This window comes from Oryctolagus cuniculus, chromosome 4 (assembly GCF_051225735.1).
Source record: "Oryctolagus cuniculus isolate XC-2025 breed Fujian yellow rabbit chromosome 4, ASM5122573v1, whole genome shotgun sequence".
NCBI lineage: Eukaryota > Metazoa > Chordata > Mammalia > Lagomorpha > Leporidae > Oryctolagus > Oryctolagus cuniculus.
The window spans coordinates 89,855,262-89,879,473 of NC_142870.1; the positions used below are offsets into that span (position 1 = coordinate 89,855,262).

The window sequence follows — 24,212 nt, forward strand, 5'->3', positions numbered from 1 at the left end:
TATATATAGTAGTATAAATAATTAATAAAAACTATTATTTAAATTAGATCACAGTGCTGCATTATGTGCATAGCAGTGTTTGATATAGTATTGGTGGGCTCAACTGTCATCACTGGTTAAGCACGATCAAGAGGCAGACACATGGCCGGCGCTGCGGCTCAGTAGGCTAATCCTCCACCTTGCAGCAGCGGCACCCGGGTTCTAGTCCCGGTCGGGGCGCCGGATTCTGTCCCAGTTGCCCCTCTTCCAGGACAGCTCTCTGCTGTGGCCCGGGAAGGCAGTGGAGGATGGCCCAAGTCCTTGGGCCCTGCACTCCATGGGAGACCAGGAGAAGCACCTGGCTCCTGCCATCGGATCAGCGCGGTGCGCTGGCCGCAGAGCACCGGCCGCGGCGGCCATTGGAGGGTGAACCAACGGCAAAGGAAGACCTTTTTCTCTGTCTCTCTCTCTCACCGTCTACTCTGCCTGTCAAAACAAACAAACAAACAAACAAACAAAAAAAGAAACATAAAAATCGATCACAACACCTGGGCAGCTGTGATCCACCAGAAAGAAATGAGTTCCAACCTGAATAAAGTTGAAATAGAAGGAGAAGTCACATTGAATTTCATCCAATCCCATATGGGAAACCCTCTCATTTAGGTCACTTGTGCATAACTCTGGTTCCTGCAGAAGGAGACCTTCACTGAGAGGCCAGAGACCTGCTCGGCTGGAGCAGAGTAATTGACCTTGGAGTCGGTAGTGCTTGGCATTGAGAAATCCTGATATGTTGTCAGACTCTGGGCTGGGCACAGGAGCCATCTATACAGTGTTCACGCTACAGGGCCCACTCTCCAGAGCTGGCCCTCAGGCTGGGACACCAGTCAACACTATGGCCTCTTCCCAGAAAGCCCCATGGTAGTTAACTGCTGTGGCCAGCGAGTACTGGACACAGGAAAGTCCATTCTTGGGAAAGGCCTCCAAGCACATCCCTTGTTAAAAACTCAGCCCTGAGGTGGAAGCCTGCCACAGCTGTCTTGGCCAAGGCTTTCTCAAACCACCATCCACACTTGGACTTGGTTCATTTTCCTTTCAGATACTCAGATACACAGCTTTACCAATGAACTCTTTTTTTTTTTTTTCCCCCACAGGCAGAGTGGACAGTAAGAGAGAGAGACAGAGAGAAAGGTCTTCCTTTGCTGTTGGTTCACCCTCCAATGGCCGCCGTGGCTGGCGCACTGTGCTGATCTGAAGGCAGGAGCCAGGTGCTTCTCCTGGTCTCCCATGGGGTGCAGGGCCCAACCACTTGGGCCATCCTCCACTGCACTCCCGGGCCACAGCAGAGAGCTGTCCTGGAAGAGGGGCAACTGGGACAGAATCCGGCGCCCCGACCAGGACTAGAACCCAGTGTGCCGGCGCCGCATGGTGGAGGATTAGCCTATTGAGCCGCGGCGCCAGCCACCAATGAACACTTGAGAGCATACTGAGCGAGAGAGGGTAAGGAAATAGCTTATGATATAAGGCTGGGAAAAACCTACAATGTCAACGTTTGCCACATACTACTAGGAAGAGTAAAAGACAATCATACTAGGATAATAATAAACTGTATATGCATATATCATTTAAGAAGAAAGAGCTCCAGAGTCTCTTTGTCTTTCATGTGTCTGAGGGCCCAATAGCAAGTAGCTGTAGATGTCATGGTGCTGACGTGTTCACAGTTGTTTTTTTCCAAAGCATCTTTCAATATTGCTATGAGGAACTAGAATTAGACTGCTGGGATAAAGTTTGTGGAAGTGTGTTCTATGTAAATTGCAATAATGGAAAGCAAGAGACATCTGAGTTTTCCACAAAAATTCAAGAGCTTTAAGATTCCCTGAAAGATGAGAGATTCTAAAGCAAATGGCTCCAAGTTTTCAAATTGGCTATTTGCAAGGATTTAAAGTTGAATCCCCTTACTTACTCTGATGAAAACATTTACTTCCAGGGGAAGAAGAGACTGTCCTGGAAATTGCCTCTGTGGGCTTATATTAACAGTGAGGTTGAAACCCGGAGACATACTTTCTTTAGACTCAGATCATTTCTGGAATGTTAAATAAGTAGTTTTTGAGGTCTCCATAAGTTTCATTTATGCTTAAAAATCATTCCTCCATGGGATTTATTGAGAGTTAAAGCACTAATCATAAAAACAAATAACGTGGTTGAATTCAGGGTCCTATTTCTGCAGCACTGTCTAGCTGTTTTACCTGAGCAAGCTACAAACTTGCTGTGTCTCAATTTATTAATCTACACAGTAAGAATTGCAAGAGCTATTACTTACATGGTGGTTACTATGTGCCAGATACTGTCTTAAGGGGTTTATAAATTAACTCACTAAATTTTCAAAGCAACCCAATTAGGTAGCATCACTATTTTCAATCTTTTTTTTTTTCTAAAAATTTATTTATTTATTTGAGAGGCAAAGTGGTACCTTGACTTTGAGACAAAGGGAAAGGTCTTCCATCTGCTGGTTCATTCCAAAATGGCCACCATGGCTGGAGCTGGGCCGAAACAAAGCCGGGAGTCAGGAGCTTCCACTGAGTCTCCCACATGGACACAGGGGCCCAAGTATTTGGGCCATTTTCCTCTGCTTTCCCTAGCCACCGGTAGAGAGCTGGATTGTAAGAGGAGCAGCCAAGACAGGAACCAGTGCCTGTCCGGGATGTTGGCGCTGCAGGTGGAGGCCCAACCTACCATGCCACAGCACCAGCCCCTATTTTTATTCTTATACAAGAGGAAGAGAAGGGGGCAGAGCTGTGGTATAGTGGGTAAAGCCGCCACCTGCAGTGCCAACATCCAACATGGGCACTGGTGCGAGTCCCGGCTGCTCCACTTCCCATCCAGCTCTCTGCTACGGCCTGGGAAAGCAGTAGAAGATGACCCAAGTCCTTGGGCTCCTGCACCTGCATGGAAGATCCAAAAGAAGCTCCCGGCTCCTGGCTAGATCTGGCCATGGTGGTCAATTGGGGAGTAAACCAGCGGATGGAAGACCTCTCTCTCTCTCTGCCTCTCCTTTTCTCTCTGTGTAATTCTGACTTTCAAATAAATAACTAAATAAATCTTTAAATAAAAAAAGAGAAAGAGAAAACAAAGGAAGACAGATGAAGTTAAGAGTTCTAATATTTGCTAAAGTAATCCTAGGATCCAGTCTCCTAAGCTTTATACTGCTGTCTCTTGTGAGCAATAGATAATACTAGTAACTAAGCAGCATCTTAAGGTGGTTTGCAAATTAATTGTGTAAAATAAAATACATAAAGAGCTTAGAACACTTTTGGCACATAGCAAGAATTCCATAAATACTAGATTTTTAGCTATTAACATGTCACTTTCTATTTGTAAAAATACAGAACCAAAAGGTGAGATCTTTCAAAATTAGTAACTGGTTTGCACATATAGTTGCCCCAGTTAATAAAAAAATGCTAATTAAAACCTCACGTCACTTTACAGCTATTAAGTTAGTGGTATTTAAAAATGATAGTATCCAAAGCTAGAATTATTGGTACAATACATTGGCATACTCATTTAAACAACATGTTTGCCAGAAACTTGAGGAAGTCTGTGCCATTTCATTTTCAATCCTCTCACTTCTTACGTAGCAGTATGTTGTGGGGGAAATAGCAGGTTTTTGGGTCAGGTGGTCTTGGCTCAGGTAAAAATGAAAATACAAAGAAGGCTTTCCACTTCTAGATAGGTAGCCTTGGCTAGCATAGTTACTTTGAGCACAATTTTCCTCCCCTGTAACCTGGGGCTATTAAGTAATAGCCAAAAAATTCTAAAAATGAGATAATACAAGTAAATTATATGATACTTTGTATTGAACGAATATATGTTTTATTTTTCTTAAGCATGTGCTCCATGGCATTGTTATGGAAATAATTCAAAAGCAAGGTGATTATATAATGTTTTAAATTTATAATAAAAATCCAATCAACTTAAATGTTTAATAACAAGGTAAACAGAAAAAGCATTAAGCTGCATTAATATGATGCAATCCTGGTATAGTTACATACATGATAAATGTACAAATGCATTACAACTGGAAAGTGCTTATTGTACAATTTGTATAGTTAATAAAACATTAAAACTAGATTCTAACTTCATGTATAAAAATATTATGAATCTAGAAAACAACACGGAAAACCACCATTTTATTAGACCTTTTTTGTTTTTTACTTTGTATAATTATTGAAAACATGTCAATTGTCTTAAAATACTTGCTGAGATATCAAATCACAAATATTATTATCTGAATGTTTCTTATAAAAATGCCTAAAGTGCCCTGTCATTTCTGTTTCTACCTGAGCTTCAAAGATCTCCAAACTCATACTTACTTTAGATTATTCTAAAGCCAGAATTGCTACAACAAAAGCAGATACATAGGGCCCAGTGTTGTGGTGTAGCAGGTAAAGCCACCACCTACAATGCCAGCATACCACATGGGCACTGGTTCGAGTCCTGGTTGCTCCACTTCTGATCCAGCTCCCTGCTAATATACCTGGGAAAGCAGGAGCAGATGGCCCAAGTACTTGGGCCCCTGCACCTACACAGGAGACCTGGATGGAGTTCATGGTTTCTGGATTCAGCCTGGTCTAGCTCGAACAGCTGTGAGCTTCTGGGGAGTAAATTAGCTGATAGAAGATCTCTCTCTGTGTCTCTCCCTCTCTCTCTGTAACTCTTTCAAGTATATAAATAGGTATTTTAAATATACATGAAAACTTTGAATTTTTAATTTCTTATCATGTATCTAGGATCGAGAATATTAACAACAAATATCTGTTGAGGAGGACTTCAGCAGTTCAAGTCAGCACTTGCACTGCCTGCATCCCATCCATTAGTGCCTGGGTTAGAGTCCGGCTCTAATCATGATTACAGGTTCCTGTTAATGTGTACATTGGGAGGCAGTAGTTGACGACTCAAGTAGTTGGGTCCCTGCCATTCACTGCCTCACAGCTTCAGCCTGGCCCAGACCTGGCTGTTCTGGCATTTGGGAAGTGAGCCACCAGATGGAAGCAGCTTCTCTCTGTCTTTCTCTCAATCTCTGTCTCACTGTATGTAAGTGTGTGTCTGTCAAATAAATAAACAAAAATTAAACAAATATTTGTTGGATATTACTGAATTTCTATAATTTGCAATGAGGTTGAACATTTAAAACATTCTTATTTCCCCTTTTCTATTACTCCTTCTCTCCTCAAATAAACAGCATTTGTCAGTTGTGGGGAGCAACTCGGACTAAGACTGTTACTGGAATTAAGACTTATTCTATGCATCTGCTTTCCCACAATATGGCGCTGGGAGAGGAGGAAACAGCTTCTGCACAGCTGCCTCCAGTTCAACCAATAAACAGCAGGACCTGCTCCTGATTGGAGGAGAGCAGCGTACTCGGCGTGTGGGTAGCAGAGTTGGGATTGGTGGAAGAGGACTATAAAGGAGGAGAGAGACAACATGCACCAGGAACATCTATCTGAAGGAACACCTGTGCAGCCCCCGAGAGAGCCGGCTGGCGGTGTGCCGCTCCCCTGCGGAAGTGGGGAAAGTGGCAGGGGGAACCGCCCTTCCACGGAGGTGGAAGGGACAGTAGCCAACCCGGGAAGAACCAGCAGCAAACCCGGGGAGGGCCGAGCAGACAGAAAGAACAGCGCAGGGTCCTGTGTCGTTCCTCCACGAAGAGGGGAGCGACAGTCAGTTCATTTAAATAGTAGCTCATTTATAATTCTTCCTTAAAGTGTACTTAGATACATAATGGATTAAAAGAAAAATTTTCTATCCCTGTTAGGAATTTGTAAAACATCATGCTGGGTGAAATAAGCCAGTCCCAAAGGGACAAATATCGTATGCTCTCCCTGATCAGTGACAACTAACTGAACACCAAAAAGGAAACCAGTTGAAGTGAAATGAACACTGTGAGAAATGGTGATTTGATCAGCCCTTGCCCTGACTGTTGATGAACAACTTAATACATTATCCCTCTTAGTAGTTTTTTTTGTTTGTTCTACTTAATACTTTTGGTTGAATACTGTAATCAATACACAATTCTTCTTAAGTGTTGAAACTTAACTGAAAAGTGATCGCTGTTAAATATAAGAGTGGGAATAAGAGAGGGAAGAGATGTGCAATTTGGGACATGCTCAAGCTGATTTACCTCAAACCGTAGAGTTAGAAACATAGCAGGGGATTCCAATTCAATCCCATCAAGGTGGCATGTACCAATGCCATCTCACTAGTCCCAGTGATCAATTTCTGTTCACAATTGATCATAATGATAGGACTAAGAGTCAAAGGGAGCACATAAACAAGACTAGTGTCTGTGAATTCTAACCGTTGAACAAAAAAGGGAGAGAACGATCCAACATGGGAAGCGAGATACACAGCAGACCCATAGAATGGCAGATGTCCTAAACAGCACTCTGGCCTCAGAATCAGCCCTTAAGGCATGCAAATCTGGCTGAAAAGCCCATGAGAGTATTTCAGGCATGGAAAGCCAAGACACTCTGGCATAAAAAAAAAAAATGACTTAAATGAAAGATCTCCACGAGTGAGATCCCAGTGGAAAGAATGGGTCATCAAAGAAGGAGGTACCTTTCTCTGAAGGGAGGAGAGAACTTCCATTCTGACTACCACCTTGTCTAAATATGATAAGAGTCGGTGAACTCAAAAGGCTTCCATAGCCTTGGCAACTCATGACAAGAGCCTAGGGTGATTACTGATGCCATAAACAAGAGTGTCAATTTGTTAAGTCAACAACAGGAGTCACTGTGCACTTACTCCTCATGTAGGATCTCTGTCCTTAATGTGCTGTACATTGTAATTTAATGCTATAAGTAGTACTCAAACAGTATTTTTCACTTTGTGTTTCTATGTGGGTGCAAACTATTGAATTCCTTACTTAATGTATGCTAAACTGATCTTCTGTATATAAAGAGAATTGAAAATGAATCTTAATGTGAATGGAAGGGGAGAGGGAACAAAAAAGGGGGGGGTTCGGTGGGAGGGAAGTTATGGGGGGGGGAAGCCATTGTAATCCATAAGCTGTACTTTGGAAATTTATATTCATTAAATAAAAGTTAAAAAAATTTTTCTATAAAAATCAACAGCCATATATTTGTGAGAAATCTTTTTTTAGCTTATAAAATGGCCCAATATCACTTTTGCAAGACCAAGCTAGGAATGGTTAAAAGAAGTACTCTATGATATTTTTAGTTTTTTCAGGTATAAACTATATTTTCTCATGAAGTAAAGAAATGTAGAGTTCCTATGAAAAATGATGAAGAAAAGTGGAAGGATGGAGTGCGAAAAGTAGAGGGAAAAATAAGCTTTCTGCTTTACTGTTTTTGAAGGATTCAGTACGTTTAATAATAAAACTGTGTGTGTATTTTATGTAAAAAGCTGAGACGTCAAGTGCATCTGTAGTTAGAACAATACAGAGGGCTTATGCTCAGTAAAAAGACACAAGTCAACACGAATACACAGAAAGGCTGTCAGTATGAAATCCATTCCCAGGATGGCCACGTTCATACCAGGGCTAACTTGAAGTAAGTCATCTATTATATTTCATATTAATGAAGAAATCTCAATTAAGGTTACATCAACTTCCACAGTGCTAAAAAATATCTTATTTGGGTGCAAAGAGTTACCATATTAGACAGCATCAATTAATCTTAAAGGAAAAAATAATTCATTTTTACTGGAAATCTTGGACTACTCCCAATGTTGCCTGAAAATTCAAGTCAAATGAAAAGCTTTCACCTATTGCCTGAGATAACAAAGATGTTAAGTGAAAACATACATCTTACGATAGTGTTTTTATAATGTTTTATTATAGCATTTTTTTAATTTATGGAAGTTGTAGCATTCTAGAGAAACTGGAAAAGTGCATTTCCTCGATAAATGCCATAATGAGCAGACTCTTTTTGTGTAGTTAAGAAGTAAACGGTACTATTCAATTTAAGCACAGAAATGGCTTCAAGGAGCCAAAAATTAAAAAGAAAAAGCTGATGATAAATTTCAAATAAAAGACTTAGTTTTGGGTTTTTTGTTTGTTTGTTTGTTTGTTTTTAATTTAAAAAACACAGAGAAGCCATCTGCCGGTTCATTCCCCAAATGCCTGCAATGGCCAGGGCTGGGCTGGAGCTGGAGCCCCAAGCCAAGAATACAACATGGGTCTCCCAAGAGGGTGGCAGGAACCCAATTATTTGAACTAAAACCAGTGCCTCCCAGATTCTGCATTGGTAGGAATTTACAGTCAAGAGCCAGTGCCTGGAAAGAAACCCAGGCTTTCTGTGTGGAATGGGGCTTTCTTAACCACTAGGCTGAACTCTCACTTCCTAAATGTGGTATTTTTAAGGAAGACCCAAAAATGGACCACTGTGATGAAATGTCAGGATATTGCAGGGGGTGAGGGTTAGAAAAATGCAGCTAACAATGTTAAGGCATAATATACTTTAAAAACAAAAGTCTCCACTGCAGTATTGCCTGTATCATGAATTTTTATGTACTCTGCTGTTCATTCTGAACTATAGCAACATTTTTTAAGCTGACATTAAAAATCTTTGCTGTGGGGCTGGATCTATGGTGTACTGGGTAAGGTCGCCATCTGCAGTGCTGGCATCTCATATGGGCACTGGTTCTAGTCCCGGCTGCTCCACTTCTGACCCAGCTCTCTGCTATGGCCTGGGAAAACAGTAAGATAGCCCAAGTCTTTGGGCCCCTGCACCTGTGTGGGAGACGTAGAAGAAACTCCTGGCTCTTGGCTTTGGAATGGCCCAGCTCTGGGCCATTTGGGGAATGAAACAGTGGATGAAAGACCTCTTTCTGCCTTTGCCTCTGCCTTTATGTAACTCTGCCTTTCAAATAAATAAATAAGTCTTTTTTTAAAAATTTTTTGCCAGGCAGAGTTAGACAGCGAGAGAGAGAGAGAGACAGAGAGAGAGAGTTATAGACAGTGAGAGAAAGACAGAGAGAAAGGTCTTCCTTACGTTGGTTCACTCCCCTAATGGCCGCCACGGCCTGTGTTGTGCCAATCCAAAGCCAGGAGCCGGGTGCTTCCTCCTGGTCTCCCATGCAGGTGCAGGGACCAAGGGACTTGGGCCATCCTCCACTGCACTCCCGGGCCACAGCAGAGAGCTGGACTGGAAGAGTAGCAACTGGGACTAGTACCTGGCGCCCCAACTGGGACTAGAACCCGGGGTGCCGGTGCTGCAGGTGGAGGATTAGCCAAGTGAGCTGCGGTGCCGGCCATAAATAAGTCTTTAAAAAAAAAAAAAACTTTGCTGAGTAAATATGGGGCTGCTTAAATTCCTACACTAGTTTTTATTATATATTTCTTGACCCAAAATGCCTTTTAAGTCTCACCATTAGATGCTGATTTTGTCCTCAATTGAGAGTTACATGAATTAATGGAATCTGAGAATAGGTGTTTTCTGTTCATTTTGGTAGTTTAAATTTGCTCATTTGAAACAAAAGAAAAAGGTGCTTAGAACTTGAAAGTGTTAAGAGCTTTTCAGCTCTTACTATTTCTTCTTCTAAGCTTAATGATTCCATTCTAAGCTTCAAAGAATCATTCATAATAAGAGAATCAGATGTAAGTGGGAAAGAGAAGGCACACGGCAAGAACAAGAAGAATGAAGAGGCATTTAATGCTCTGCATCTAAATTATCCCCCAAAATATTATGGCTTCAGGTAAAATAGAAATGTTAATAACTGTCATTTCTAAAACCTTGACTAACCAATAAGTACACGTCAGCTATGTCCATTTCTCCTCCGATTTTTAATGGAACAAAGTGACTTTCAGGGGTCAGGAAGTGGGTAACTACATAGACCAGAGTCTCTGGACTTTGATCATAATTGCAGTGCATTACCCATCCATCATTTGTTGCTCCAGGACTATTCCTTACTGAACTCTAAAGGAGACAGAACCTCTGTCAGGACAAATTTGAGCTTCAAAACACCTAATCAGAAACTTGGCTCTCTTGTCCTAAAACAGATTGAAAATTGCTACTTTAATCTCCCAATCCACTTGGCTTTTAAGTAAAGTGAGAATATGAAGTCTCTCTGGGAGGGCATGAATCTCCATGGTTCATTATCTCTGGATATCTTTTTATGAGTGACTAAGGCGACATTAAGTTTCAGTTTGCCTCATTGAAAGCAGCGGTTTCCAAAATTAAGGAACCAGTGCTGTGGTTCAGTAGGTTAATCCTCCACCTGATCTCTCTGCCTTTCTCTCACTGTCTATCTGTCAAATAATAATAATAATAAAAAGTCTGAGAAAGGAAAAAGAGATACATTTGGCCGGCGCCGTGGCTCACTGGGCTAATCCTCCACCTGCGGCGCCACCACCCCGGATTCTAGTCCCGGTTGGGGCACCGGTTCTGTCCCGGTTGCTCCTCTTCCAGTCCAGCTCTCTGCTGTGGCCCAGGAAGGTAGTGGAGGATGGCCCAGGTCCTTGGGCTCTGCACCTGCATGGGAGACCAGGAGGAAGCACCTGGCTCCTGGCTTCAGATCAGTGCAGCGCTGGCCGTAGCGGCCATTTGGGGTGGTGAACCAATGGAAGGAAGACCTTTCTCTCTGTCTCTCTCTCTCGCTGTCTAACTCTTCCTGGCAAAAAAAAAAAAAAAAATAAATAAATAAATAAAAATAAAAATTCTCCACCCAAGGCTCTGGCATCCATATTGATTGGTTCTGGTTCCAGTCCCAGCTGCTCCTCTTCTGATCCAGCTCCCTGCTGTGGCCTGAGAAAGCAGTATAAGTTGGCCCAAGCACTTGGGTTCCTGTACCGACATGGGAGACTTGGAAGAAGCTCCTGGCTTCAGATCAGCCGAGCTTTGGCCTTTGTGGTCATTTGGGAGAATGAACCAGCAGATGGAAGACATTTCTCTCTGTCTCTCCCTTGCACTGTCTGCAATTCTGCTTCTCAAATAAATAAATAATCATAAAATAAAAAGACTGTGGACAAATGAAAAATCTTCAATGCTTGATTAAAATGCTGATTTTATCTTCCCTTCCATCATTGTGTTTCTAGAGGGTGACTTCAACACAATCTTAACTTAACATTAACTGGGAACCTAATGGTACTAGAAAGTCTACAGCTCTTTCACCAAATATAGTCTCATAAATACAAGAATAAAAATAGTTTTTGTTTGTTTAATACACAATTCCAATGCCCCACCCACACGTATCCAATCATGATCTCAGAGGATTGATATGACACACTTGATAACATCAAAGTGAGCATGTGTTCTTGTGCTTCATGAAGCTAAATCTAGTCCTCAAGATATTGGTGGTTGTCTAATAGCCAATTTCTCTCCATGTAAAATAGTTTTAGGGTCTCTCGCAGAAGCAACTAACAAACTCACTGTTGCAATGTACTGCCTTCAGGGTTGGGGCTTGCATCTGTAGTCACCAGCTGTCTTGTCCAGCATCCTTCCAATCTTACTTTCACCTCAGAGTACTGGTGTACATTTAGTCCTACTTCAGATTCCTGAGGTTTTGTATTGTATCTCACATCACTCTTCCATACTCATTATTAAAGAGAAAATCATGTAATAGCTTAATTAAATAAAAAATAAAACACAGCTTTAATTTCCATATCTACAATTTGTGGATAAATACCTTTTACTCAGTAGATTAGTATCCTATTGCTGCTATAAGAAGTTACCATAAACTTAGTGGCCTGAAACAACATAAATTTATCTTACAGTCCTGTAGGAAAGAATCCTGATACAGGTCCCACTGGACTGAAATCAAGGTGTTGGTAGGGCTGTGCACCTTTAGAACTAGTACTGAAACAGTATTTTACACTTTATGTTCTGTGTGGGTGCAAACTGATGAAATCTTTACTTAATATATACTAAATTGATCTTCTGTATATAAAGATAATTGAAAATGAATTTGATGTGAATGGAATGGGAGAGGGAGCGGGAGATGGGAGGGGTGTGAGTGGGAGGGAAGTTATGGGGGGGAAGCCATTGTAATCCATAAACTGTACTTTGGAAATTTATATTTACTAAATAAAACTTAAAAAAAAAAAAGAACACTGGGGAAATGTCCGTGTCCTTCCCGTTTCCTGCTTCTAGAGGTTCCTTGACTCATGACCGCCACTTTCATCTTCAAAGCCAGCAACAGCCCGTGGAGTCTTTTCTTTCACATTACATCACTTCACTCTTCTACCTTCCACATCCACTTATAAAGATTCTTATGATTACATATATTAGGATTAATATACCTATCTCAAAATCAGTTGGTTGATACCCTTAGTTCTATCTATAGTCATAATTCTCTTTTGCTACATAATATAACACACACATATGCATCAGGGATTAGTTAGAACGTGACTACCTTTGGAAGCATAATCCCTGCCCACCACACCTGCCTACCTCAGTTAGATCAGATATATGACACATTGGGAAACACTTTGTTAATTGCAACATTTTATACAAATCTAATAAAATGTTTTGTTCTGTGGTAGACACAGCATTGAACTGGAAGTCAAGAGACTTGAATTGTCAACCTGATTTGGCTATGATTTGGCTGTGCCAATGTTGGGTGACTCAACTCTTCTGGCATTCAGATTGTTCAGTTCTAAAGTACAAGAATTGGAGGAGACAAGTCACGTTGAAGTCAAGATTCATAAGTATTTTTGTTCTTAATATGTAGTTGATATAGAGTAAAACTGAACTCAAGGAATGCCTACTTGAAAACCAAGTGTTGCTAGAAAGAAAGTACCAGTCTGCTGGCAAACTATACACAGCACAGTGGAACTTAGTTGAAATTAAGGGGATACAGTAAGTTGACTTACCTTCATATTTAATTCTAGAAGGCCTAGTTGTGAACAGTAGATAAGAGGTGGTTATTCCTGCTTTACTTATGAGGAACTTTGAATTAGATAGCTTATGTGATTTTATGAAAGTCTCATAATCAGTTAGTGGTAGAGTTAAAACTACAATCTAAATTTTTTGGCTGCTCCTAGGTGCACTCTGCTAACACACTTCCACATCTCTCTGCTCAAAAGCAGCCATCAAAATTATAACAGTATTGTACCCTTGGCAAACTACAGTAGCTCAGAAAGGTATTTTGAAACATCCTTGTGAAAATTATGAAGATTTGAAGCACTTCTTCTTGGTTATGATTAAAGATATACTAAACCCTATAGATAAATTGTAACAAAATTTCTTGTATTAAAAACATCCAATTCTGCTTATCCTCTGCCTTGCTTCACTTCAAGTACTGCATATAAAAAATACACACAGATGGCAGCATGTTGGCTCATTCCTTTCTGACAGATAGAGACACCTAGTGATAGTAGAGAAGGCTAAATCCTCATATGCTCAATGAACAATCACATCAGAATTGCTTCACTTCAGAAAGCATATTAAGAGCCGATGTTGTGCAGCACACTGAGGTAAGCCATTGTTTGTGACACCAGCATCAAGTTTGAGTCCTGGCTACTTTGATTCCAATCAAGCTCCTTAGTAATGCACCTGAGAAAGCAGCAGCAGATGGTCTGATTTTTAGGCCACTGATGCCCACATGGGAGACCCAGATTCGGTTCCCAGTTCCTGACTTCAGCCTGGCTCATCTCTGTCCTATGCATGTATTTGGGCAGTTAACCAGCAGATGGAAGATCTGTGTGTTTGTGTGTGTCTGTGTGTGTCTGTGTCTCCATCTCTGCCTCTTTCTTTCATTCACTCTGCCTTTCAAACAAAGAAAGTTTTTAAAAAAGAAATTATATTAAATTATAATATGTTTCATATCAACTGTTTTGGAAATCATATTATGCACATAAATACCTATATTATGCTTGTACTTGCCAAGATCCTGGCAAGAGAAGGGTAACTGAAGATAGGTATATGATGTGGCTCTCTGGAATCAACAGTGGCTGGAAAGGGTTACCACCACTAAGCCTGAAGGAAAAGGTGGGTTGGGAGCAGACGCCTACCTATTGCCTACAGAACCTACAGTCTTTATTAGAAAATCCTACAGGGAGATGCCAGGGAAATGAATATCCCAGTGTCCCTCTCCTCTGGCCCTGCAATCTCCTGCTAGAGGTTCCCACTGGTTTAATGCCACAAGAAATCAGAGGAGAGAGGGACAGATAACATAGTCTTTAAGAGTCAGCTTTGTGGGCATAGAAGATGAAGAAGCAGGCAGAGTGGATGTGCAGGGGCAAGAGGAGGACAACCAATAGGAGCCATGTCTGTCTTTATGTGATGTTATCTGACAAATGAAATGATCATCCACTGTAATTTCATTGTCACTACCCTTCCTTTTGGGATATATTTAGAAAGCACAGTTAATAAAGTTGACATTTAAGCTAGTAAAGCATGAAATTTACAACAAATATGTAATTCACACAGGAAACATTTCGTACCCATCGACACAGTATTTTAACAGTTTGATGCTTCTTTTGAGTAGAGGCTGACAGAAAAATAATACAAAACTTTTTACGAGAGGTTCAAATTATAGTGGTGCTTAAATTTATCTTATTTTTAGCTCTAAGATACCATAGTGTTTCAAAATTTAATTTTAATTCATTTTTATCATTTTAACTGGCTCAGTTTTTGAAAAGATATTTTGGAAAGCATTTAATCTATTAGAATTAATTGGTTAAATGCATTTTATACTGTATACACATGTTGAAATATTATATTGCATTCCATAAAAATACACTTTATTACATGTTAATCCAAAATGTAAAAGGCATTAAATTAATTAAAGGTAATAGTTTACAATCTAGGGCATTCTGGACTCCAGAAAATGTGAAACTGCCAAAATTATAATTCAAACAAAGTGATAAAGATTTAACTCATTAAATGTTAAATTTTACATTCATTTTGCATGTTTACCCAATAAAAATTAAAGAATCAACAAAAAAATCACTGTGTAAAGATTATTTAAAAAATAAGGAAACAGTAATGAAACCATTGATTTATTTATTGATCTAACATAATTTTTAAATTGCTATTTATTTATTTATTTGAGAGGTAGAATTACAGAGAGTGAGAGGGAGAGACAGAGAAAAAGGTCACTCCCCAAATGGCTGTGGCTGGAGCTACACCAATCCTAATCCAGTAGCCAGGAGCTACTTCCAGGTCTCCTACACAGGTGGGACTTGGGCCATCTTCTACTGCTTTCCCAGGCCACAGCAGAGAGATGGCTCAGAAGAGGAGCAGCCAGGACTAGAACCGGCGACCATATGGGATGCCAGCACCACAGATGGAGGATTAACCTACTGTACCACAGTGCTGGCCCCCAACATAATTTCATAACTGTTTTAATATTTTTATTAAAATAAAATTAGTGGCCGGCGCCATGGCTCACTAGGCTAATCCTCCGCATTGCGGTGTCGGTACACCGGGTTCTGGTACCGGTCGGGGCACTGGATTCTGTCCCGGTTGCCTCTCTTCCAGTCCAGCTCTCTGCTGTGGCCCGGGAGTACAGTGTAGGATGGCCCAAGTCCTTGGGCCCTGTACCCCATGGGAGACCAGGAGAAGCACCCGGCTCCTGCCTTCGGATCAGCGCAGTGTGCCGGCCGCAGCGCACCGGCCACGGCGGCCGTTGGAGGGTGAACCAACAGTAAAGGAAGAACTTTCTCTCTGTCTCTCTCTCTCACTAACTATGCCTGTCCAAAAAAAAAAAAAAAAAATAGTAATAAAACAACACCAGGCCAGCGCCACAGCTCACTAGGCTAATCCTCCACCATGCAGCGCCGGCACACTGGGTTCTAGTCCCGGTCGGGGCACTGGATTCTGTCCCGGTTGCCCCTCTTCCAGGCCAGCTCTCTGCTGTGGCCAGGGAGTGCAGTGCAGGATGGCCCAAGTCCTTGGGCCCTGCACTCCATGGGAGACCAGGAGAAGCACCTGGCTCCTGCCTTCGGATCAGCATGGTGTGCTGGCGCGGCGGCCATTGGAGGGTGAACCAACGGCAAAAGGAAGACCTTTCTCTCTGTCTCTCTCTCTCACTGTCCACTCTGCCTGTCAAAAACAAAAAACAAAAAAACAAACAAAAAAAACCCACATGTGGTCATGTTCAATTTCTCTTCTACTTTGAAATGGTCAATTTCATCAAAAGGCAAATAAACAGTGGTGACTGGCACAGCAATTCACTTACTGCTTTGGATACTTCCTGCATCTCATTTCAAGGTTCCCTTTCCAAGTCCCAGCTACTCTCCTTCTGATCCAACCTTCTCCTAATGGGTACCCTAGGAGGCACCGGGTGCTGGCTCAAGTACTTGGGTCCCCACATCCCATGTGTGAGACTAAGATAGCATTCAGGGCTCCTAGCTTCAGCTTAGCCAAGCCCTGGATAATGCAGGCATTTGGAAAATGAACCAGCAGTTAGAAGATTTCTTTCTGTGTCTCTCTCCCTGTCTTTCAAATAAGATGAAAATAAATCAATAAAAATGCAAAGGTGAATCCAATAAGACTACAGTTTTAACTTTTCTTGATGTTTAGAAACGCTTCTGCAGAAACTAAGTTAGCATCAATTAAGAAGGGTAGGAGTATAGGCAGGAGGGAGATGGGGTAGGAAGAATCACTATGTTCCTAAATTTGAATAGATGAAATGCATGAAGTTTGTATTCCTTAAATAATTTTTTTAAAAAAAGAGCACAACTAATTTCATAATATGTCAATATGTTCAGGTGGGAAGGAAAAGTGGAATATTTTCAAAAATGGAGAGTGGCAAGATGGCGGAATAGGAAGGGAGCACACTGATAGTCCGGGAAGAGACAGTTTAATAAAAGTGAAGATACTGCAGGTTCAAGGAAGAGTAGGGGAAGAAACAGCAGTGGAAACTCTTGTGGAACTAGTGATTCACAGTGGAACTGTGTGGAGGGTGTGGGAGCCCACGGCTCGGGGCACCAGTGGCAGAATCAACGCACCAGTGCTGGAACGTGAGGTATGCCAAACCTCAATAGCACAAGACACCAGTGGGAAAGCAGAAAGAGGAGACTAGAGGGAACGAGGCTTGAAACCCCGTGGGGAAAAGTTCACCAGGCTAACTAGAAGAGAAAGAGAAAAAAAAAAGTGACCGGTACGGACACGAGTTTCTCTCTCTCTGCTCAACTCTCAAAGGCAAGCAAGACAAAGAACAGGCACCATTTTGGACATACGTCATAAGCGGCGCGACCTCTGGACTGCACCCGCCCTCAGCCAAGCAGAAAAACCTGACTCTGGGGGTGTGAAATAACAGGAGATTAGGACCTAGTGAATGGGTGGTCCTAATGAACTGAGACTGTGAAAAAAGAGACGGTGGGTGAGAGAACTTCCAGAATTCACGTGAGTACTCTCCAGAGACACTACAATTCGGTAACCTTAGCAACCCAGTGGGAGACTGCAGGAGAATTTGAGTCCACACTGAGGGCAGAACAGATTCCCTGCATGGTCCTTGGGAAAGAGCTTCCGATGTCTGGCTCCTGTGGGTATATCATTCACCTGCTAACTACCTTCAATTCTGTTCAGCTGTGCGGAATTACTTCCCTTCTGAATCAAAAGAAAAGAAAAGAAAAGAAAAGAAAAGAAAAGAAAAGAAAAGAAAAGAAAAGAAAAGAAAAGAGGGAGGGAGAGAGAAAGAAGGAAAGAAAGAAAGAAAGAAAGAAAGAAAGAAAGAAAGAAAGAAAGAAAGAAAGAAAGAAAGAAAGAAATTGATTTACCATGCCTAACCTGGGAGTGTCACCTTTGGCACACCCTTAACCCTGAGGAACCAAACAGTGAAACATAAAGAAAAGATTCTAAAATGTGCAAGAGAGAAACGTCAGATTACTCTCAGAGGATCTCCAATTAGACTCACAGCAAACTTCTCATCAGAAACCCTACAGGCTAGAAAGGAATGGCAAGACATAGCCCAGGTACTAAGAGAGAAAAACTGCCAGCCCAGAATATTATATCCTGCAAAGCTCTCATTTGTGAATGAAGGTGAAATAAAGACCTTTCATAGCAAACAGAAATTGAAAGAATTTGTCGCCACTCATCCAGCCCTGCAAAAGATGCTTAAAGATGTGTTACACACAGAAACACAGAAACACGGTCATCAATATGAAAGAAGGTAAAGGAAGGAAACCTCACAGCAAAAGATCACAGGAAGTTCAAAACATATATTAGAAAATATCTTTGGGAAATGGCAGGGCAAAGTTACCACTTATCAATAGTCACATTGAACGTTAATGGCTTGAACTGTCCAGTTAAAAGACACCGATTGGCTGATTGGATTAAGGAACAAAACCCATCTATTTGCTGCTTATGTTCAGGTGGGAAGGAAAAGTGAAACAGAAGATTAAATATATCTATCTCTCTATATTTTTTTAAAGATTATTTATTTGAAAGTCAGAGTTACACAGAGAGAAAAGGAGAGGCAGAGAGAGAGAGAGAGTCTTCCATTCACTGGTTCACCTCCAAATTGGCCACAACCACCGGAGCTGCACCTATATGAAGTCAGGAGCCAGGAGATTCTTCCAGTTCTCCCATACAGGTGCAGCCTACTGCTTTCCCAGGCCATAGCAGAAAGCTGGACTGGAAGTGGAGCAGCTGGGACTTGAACTGGTGCCCATATGGGATGCCGGCACTGCAGGCAGCGGCTTTACCCGCTATGCCACAGTGCTGGCCCCTATGAAATCTTTATTTTAATGGAGGGAATGACTATCATAGTACTTTGAATTGTGTATTAAAGCTGGTTTTTAGAAAATGACATTAACATTCAATAATTGGGGCATGTTTTTGGTTTAGTGGTTAAGATGTCACTTGAAACACTCGTATCCAATTTGGAATATCTGGGTTCAAATTCCAGCTCTGTTTCCTGTCCCAGCTTTCTGCTGGCAAATACCCTGGGAGGTAGTAGGTGATGGCTCAACAAATTGGGGCTCTGCCACCCAGGTGGGAGACCTGGATTGAGTTCCTGGGTCCTAGCTTTGGCCCTGCCCAGTTTCAGCTGTTACAAGCATTTTGGGACTGGACCATCATAGAATCTCTCTCTCTTGCTCTCATTTTCCTTCTTTGTCTCTCTTTTTCTCACTCTCTCTGCTGTTCAAATTAATAAATAATTTTTTTAAAAGTTAGTAATAAATGATAATAGCATCTATCATTTATTATATTCTGCGATAAAAGGAAATTATTAATTAAGGTTGCCTGGAATTTAAAATATCAAGATTTCTTGTTAATTCTTTTTTCTTGTTTAATTCTTTTGTAAAAAAATTCTCTTTCATAACTTCTTTCTAAAGACAAGGTCAGGAAAGACAAATTTAACTATGTAGATGACTATGATTATGGAATGATTAAATTTGGTCTTTCTTAAAATAGGTTTGTAAACTGAGAACTACGGGCTTGTCTGCTTAGAAAAACCAACTCAAATCCATTCACGAATTAGCATTAAAGAGAATATTCTGATATCCTTGTTTGGACAATATCCAGTATCATATAAATTTCCTATAGTAATATTTTAGTTATTCATTCTTTTATTGGCTAGGTAGTACAGGAGGGAAAATAGTAACAGTTCAGCCCTTAAACTATGTGATAGTTAAAATAATTGAGGAAAACAAATCTGATATTAAATATTCAAGTATTCTAGAATTAAACATTATAACCACATCTTATACATATTTTGTATCTGCAGTGCCATGTATGGAAACTTAGCTTAGTTACAAATATCTTTCTCTTCTTTGGTTCATTTTGGGGTTATGATTTCATTTCAACAGGAAGAAGGTATTCTTTTGTAGAACAATTTATTATGCAAATAAATGTCTCTTAATCATCCTGAACCACAATCTCACAGCTTGCCAAAGACTCCACTGTCTCCTCCAAAAGTAATATTCAACATGATTAAAGTTCAGGGCATTCTACGAACATTTAAGATCATTTCAAAATATTATTATTTATAATTTTACAATATGTGACCTAACAGGTTGTCAGGGCAACACTTAAAGTAATTTCCCTTTCCAATTATATTTAAAGATTTTTCTCATCAATCACTAGAAATGCCTCTAGACAGAGGTGTGCTGAATAAAAATGTGGGTTGTTTGCCAATACCAGAACATTTCTTCTATAGCTACTATAGATTCAAGTACCTACTTTGGGGAAAATGTTCTCAACGGAAGTTTCAAGGTTAATGTTTCATCCCAATTATGTTCTTAGAAATGTTATTTCAAAAAAGTGTTTCTTCTGTGTTTTTATTGACCCAACCCCCAACTCCAAATACAACTAGTTTTTAAGTGATTGGAAGAGTTAAATCCCAGAGCCATTCATCTCTGTAAAACTGTTGTCCCTGGCAAACAGAGAGGCAGCAGTCACTTCCCCATTCATTCCCATTTCCCATTTCCACCTGGGAGAGTGACCACAAACTTGCTTCCTCTCTTTCCTTTTCCTCCTGTTTTTCTGTCTCCACCATTCCATTTACCTGTCGGCCTTACTTTACCTCCGCTGCTTTCTCACACAGACCGCCAGAAACCCGGCAAGAAGAGAAACACATTCATGCCCTACATGGCGGCAAATCATATTAATGAGAAAAGATCACAGTCTTTCATAATCCCCTCGGCAGTGCCACTGTAACTGAGTCCTGTCCAGAAGGAGCAGACTCTGCTTCCAGTACACAGCTCCAATAGGCACAGGTGGTGCCCACAAATTAACTCCTTTGTAACCTCACTGTTTTCAATACTCAGAGGGCCTCTCTCATTAGTCTTATAAAATAAAGTATGAAATTCCAACATCAAATCTCATGCTGTTAAATTAACAACATCACACCGCTACATACGACTCGAATATCTCCCATAACTTTATGACTGGAAAAACACTGTTCAGATTTCATTTACCAGTTTAAAAATAGCAAACCCTAACTTGAAACATTCACTCACACTCATACACAAATACATACACAATTGTGCACTCTCACTAATATTCCTTCTCAATGCTAGGCAAATATTTCTTCCTATAAATACAAATAAAATTCAGCATAATCACAAGCTTTAAAAATTGGATTTGTCAAAAGATGTTTGTTGTGAAACAAATCAAATAGAAAATATTCCTTCGATCCAAAATGACAAACCACAATCTGTGTGTGGTATAACAACCATTATTTATCAATCTATTTTTAATGTAATTCAAAATTATTTTAACTTGAAAATCATCCACAGATTATATCCCTGCCCAGTGAAATCTCCTGTTCTTGGGTGGGAGGATGCTGAGTAAGGTAAAATTTATATTTCAGACATCTTAAAATGCCCTCATAACATTTTTTAATAAATGCAGAGAATGTCTTCGAACTTTGTCACTTTGTAGATCCAGACATGAACTAAAAACACACTTCAGAAAAGATGATCACAGACCACAGCACGTCCAGCACAGTCTCACTGTGCTCAGTAAACAAGGAGGGGTTACTCTTTGTAAGTGGCAGAAACACTCATCATACACAAGGCACTCCAAGTAAGTTTTGATAGAAGCTACGTCACAAACTCACCGCTGGATGTAAGGGTCAGGGCAGTACTGTAGGGTGGCACACCGTGAAGTTTCAAAATTCATTTCCTTCAACTCTCTTTGATAACAACAGATGGAAAATTATAGAAAATAGACACATAGACCTGTGTAGATATAGATGTAAAGCCAAGAGGCTAAAAGCAATAGGGTCAAAAGCTATCAAACATAGAAGTTGAGACACTTCCTCCCTTCACACATATTTGCAAGGAGGCGGAGCGTTTCTTGATTTTAGCCAATGAGATTAATCAAGTGACTCAAACCTCATAAACAGTCGATTCTTACCAGCTGGGCATCCTCTCTAAGGTTGTTCTTACCCCTGTAGCACAGTTTTAGAGTCCTTGATGTATAGTAGCCACCCTTCTTGTTGGCAATTTGGAGGCATCGTTGAACTTCTGATCTCTCTCGTGATTGGATGTTGGCATGAATGGCATCAGAGTTTAATTTCAGCAGCCTGGACTTTTGTAACAGATCTGAGCTGATGAGAGTCCACCCTGCTCCAACCAAATAACATTTCCTCTGTCTGGACACTGCTCTGATTTGAGGGCTTCGGTGGCAGCTTCTGGGGTTAAAATGTTTCTGCAGAGCTGCTTAGGGAACTTTTTTTTTTCCTTCTTCTCCACCCACCCTTCCCCTCCCCCCTTCAGTCTCCCTTTCAGCCAACCGCCTGTTGTGGTCACAATCTCAAATAGCAAAGACAGGGAAATTCCTTGATTATATTTAACCTAGAACTCGCTCTTCGTCTCAACTAAGAGAAAGAGATATCCATTCACATCTCCCTTAGAAGTTTTGCTTGCCCCAAATAAAATAAACTTTATTCAAATGCTTAAATATCCTGCTTCAAACACACACCCACAATAATTTTCTTTAAATGATATGAGAGTAGGTATTAATATGCTATATAAGAATATTTTGAAGCTTACAAAATTATTTCAAACTGATAATGAAAATATTCTAGTTTATTTCTATCTCCATCACTATCAGTCCATCACACTCCCTTATTCATGTCTTTTTATTTTTATGATGTTGGTTTCCTTTGACTTGACCTCCTTTGGAATGAAACTGTAAAATTGTTCAGAAATTCCAAAACTTAATATCAGGAAAAGTCTACATACAGAAAAATTTCCTTCCTTTTTGAATATGACTGAAAGCCTATGTTGGCTTTGTGGATCTGGAAATTGAATGAAACATGATTAAGAAGCTAAATTAGAATAGACTTCAACAGAGAAAGAAATGTGTGTTCCCAGTGTCTCTAACATGGCACGTTCACATCTCCCATTCATTCTTTAATCACAGGACACCTGTAAACTGGTGAGATCCCAGATGTCAAAGTTGTGAGACAATCTATAGTTCTTTTCAGGTAAATTTGGTATTTCCCTATATGAAATTCTAGTTCAAAATGTGTTTCATAAAAATACTTTATTTATTGCTTCAGCCGGGATGGAAAGGAGAAGCTATTTAAAACTTGACATTCTCTTCCTTTACTTAGCCTGAGAGTGTCTAACATCTGTGAATTGTAAAATTCACAAACAAGCTGCCCTGAGCTCAAGCCAAATCAAACAGCTTGTTCTACAAAATGTGAAACTTGAAGGGAAGATCATTTTGCTAATTAATTATAGATTTGTTAATTGGAATTAAAGTGTTTGGCTTGCTTCCCTGCTATTCACAAATACACATGACTTGAAATCAGAGTTCTGAATTGAAAATCATCTATTTCGTGTGACTGTGGCTAACTGGTTCCATCACATTGGGCACACTTTCCCCATTTATAAAATGAGAAATGAAATGATGGTGTCTAGTGCAGAGCTTCTCCAATGTTAATGTACCCATGGATCACCTAGAATCTTGCGAATGCAGATTCTGGCTCAGAGCTCCAGGGTGGAGCTCAAGATTCTAAAATTGCTAATACATCCCAAGGTTACACCATTGCTACACAGCTCTTTGACCACACTTTGGAGTAGCAGGCTTTCCAAGTTTAATATTTATCAATTAATGGCTCTAGGAAATATCAAAAAGCTCTTCTAAATCATATTTTAATTATCATCCTAGGCTATAAAATTTCAAAACAATCAATTTGTAAACATTCTGAGTATGTTCTTTAAAAAGTTCACAGCCTACTTTATTTTTAAAAAGAACATTTAAAATGCATGCCATGGCATCTATATTTTATATAAAATCTTAAATTTACTTAGCTAAGGACTGCTATTAAAAGACATTACTTTATGTAAATAATATGAAAAGTATGGTTCTCACTGTGTTATGAAAATAGAGTTATCTTGGTTATGGGAAAAAAGGCAAACTTTCTAAAATTCAAATAGCACACTTGTAGCACACAGGCAGCCACAACTTTGGAAAATATGTGACAATGATATTGTAATTACCATAATTGTCTCTTATATTTATATTGCATCCTTTTCTCCCCAGGGGACATATGTAATTATTCAAATGTATAAATTATTTTTTGGTATACAAGTTTGATGCTTTCCCAAGACTTTAAGTTTATTAGGCAGAGCTTGTAATAGAATAAAGTACACAGAAGCCTAGCACATGACCTGATTGCATGATGTTCCTTGAAGACTTTTGATTTGTATGAAGTGGATAATAAAAGGCTTAGAGCAACAGCAGTATTTAAGACATGCAACACAAGACATACTATAGAGAAAGGGACACTTTCTTCTTTTCAAACTCCTGGCAGCCAAGAATGCACAATCTGCCAAACTCCAGTATTCATTATACAAACCTTCTCATTTA

General features: G+C 40.2%; 1 protein-coding gene across 10 annotated transcripts in view; it reads right to left on the bottom strand.

Moving 5' to 3' along the window:
- TP63 (tumor protein p63) overlaps positions 1-22,151 on the bottom strand; it is a 252,244-nt gene extending 230,093 nt beyond the window's left edge. For 3 of the 10 annotated variants that reach the window (XM_089330856.1, XM_089330861.1, XM_070072370.2), the window contains exon 1: positions 21,747-22,151. In XM_089330856.1, coding sequence (XP_089186982.1) covers positions 21,747-21,757 — 11 coding nt within the window. In that variant the 5' untranslated portion in view covers positions 21,758-22,151. Of the gene's footprint in view, positions 1-21,447 lie in introns of all 10 variants that reach the window. The other 7 variants (XM_051818895.3, XM_008266646.5, XM_089330860.1 and 4 more) reach the window with 3 other exon arrangements.
- Between the last annotated feature and the right edge of the window lie 2,061 nt (positions 22,152-24,212).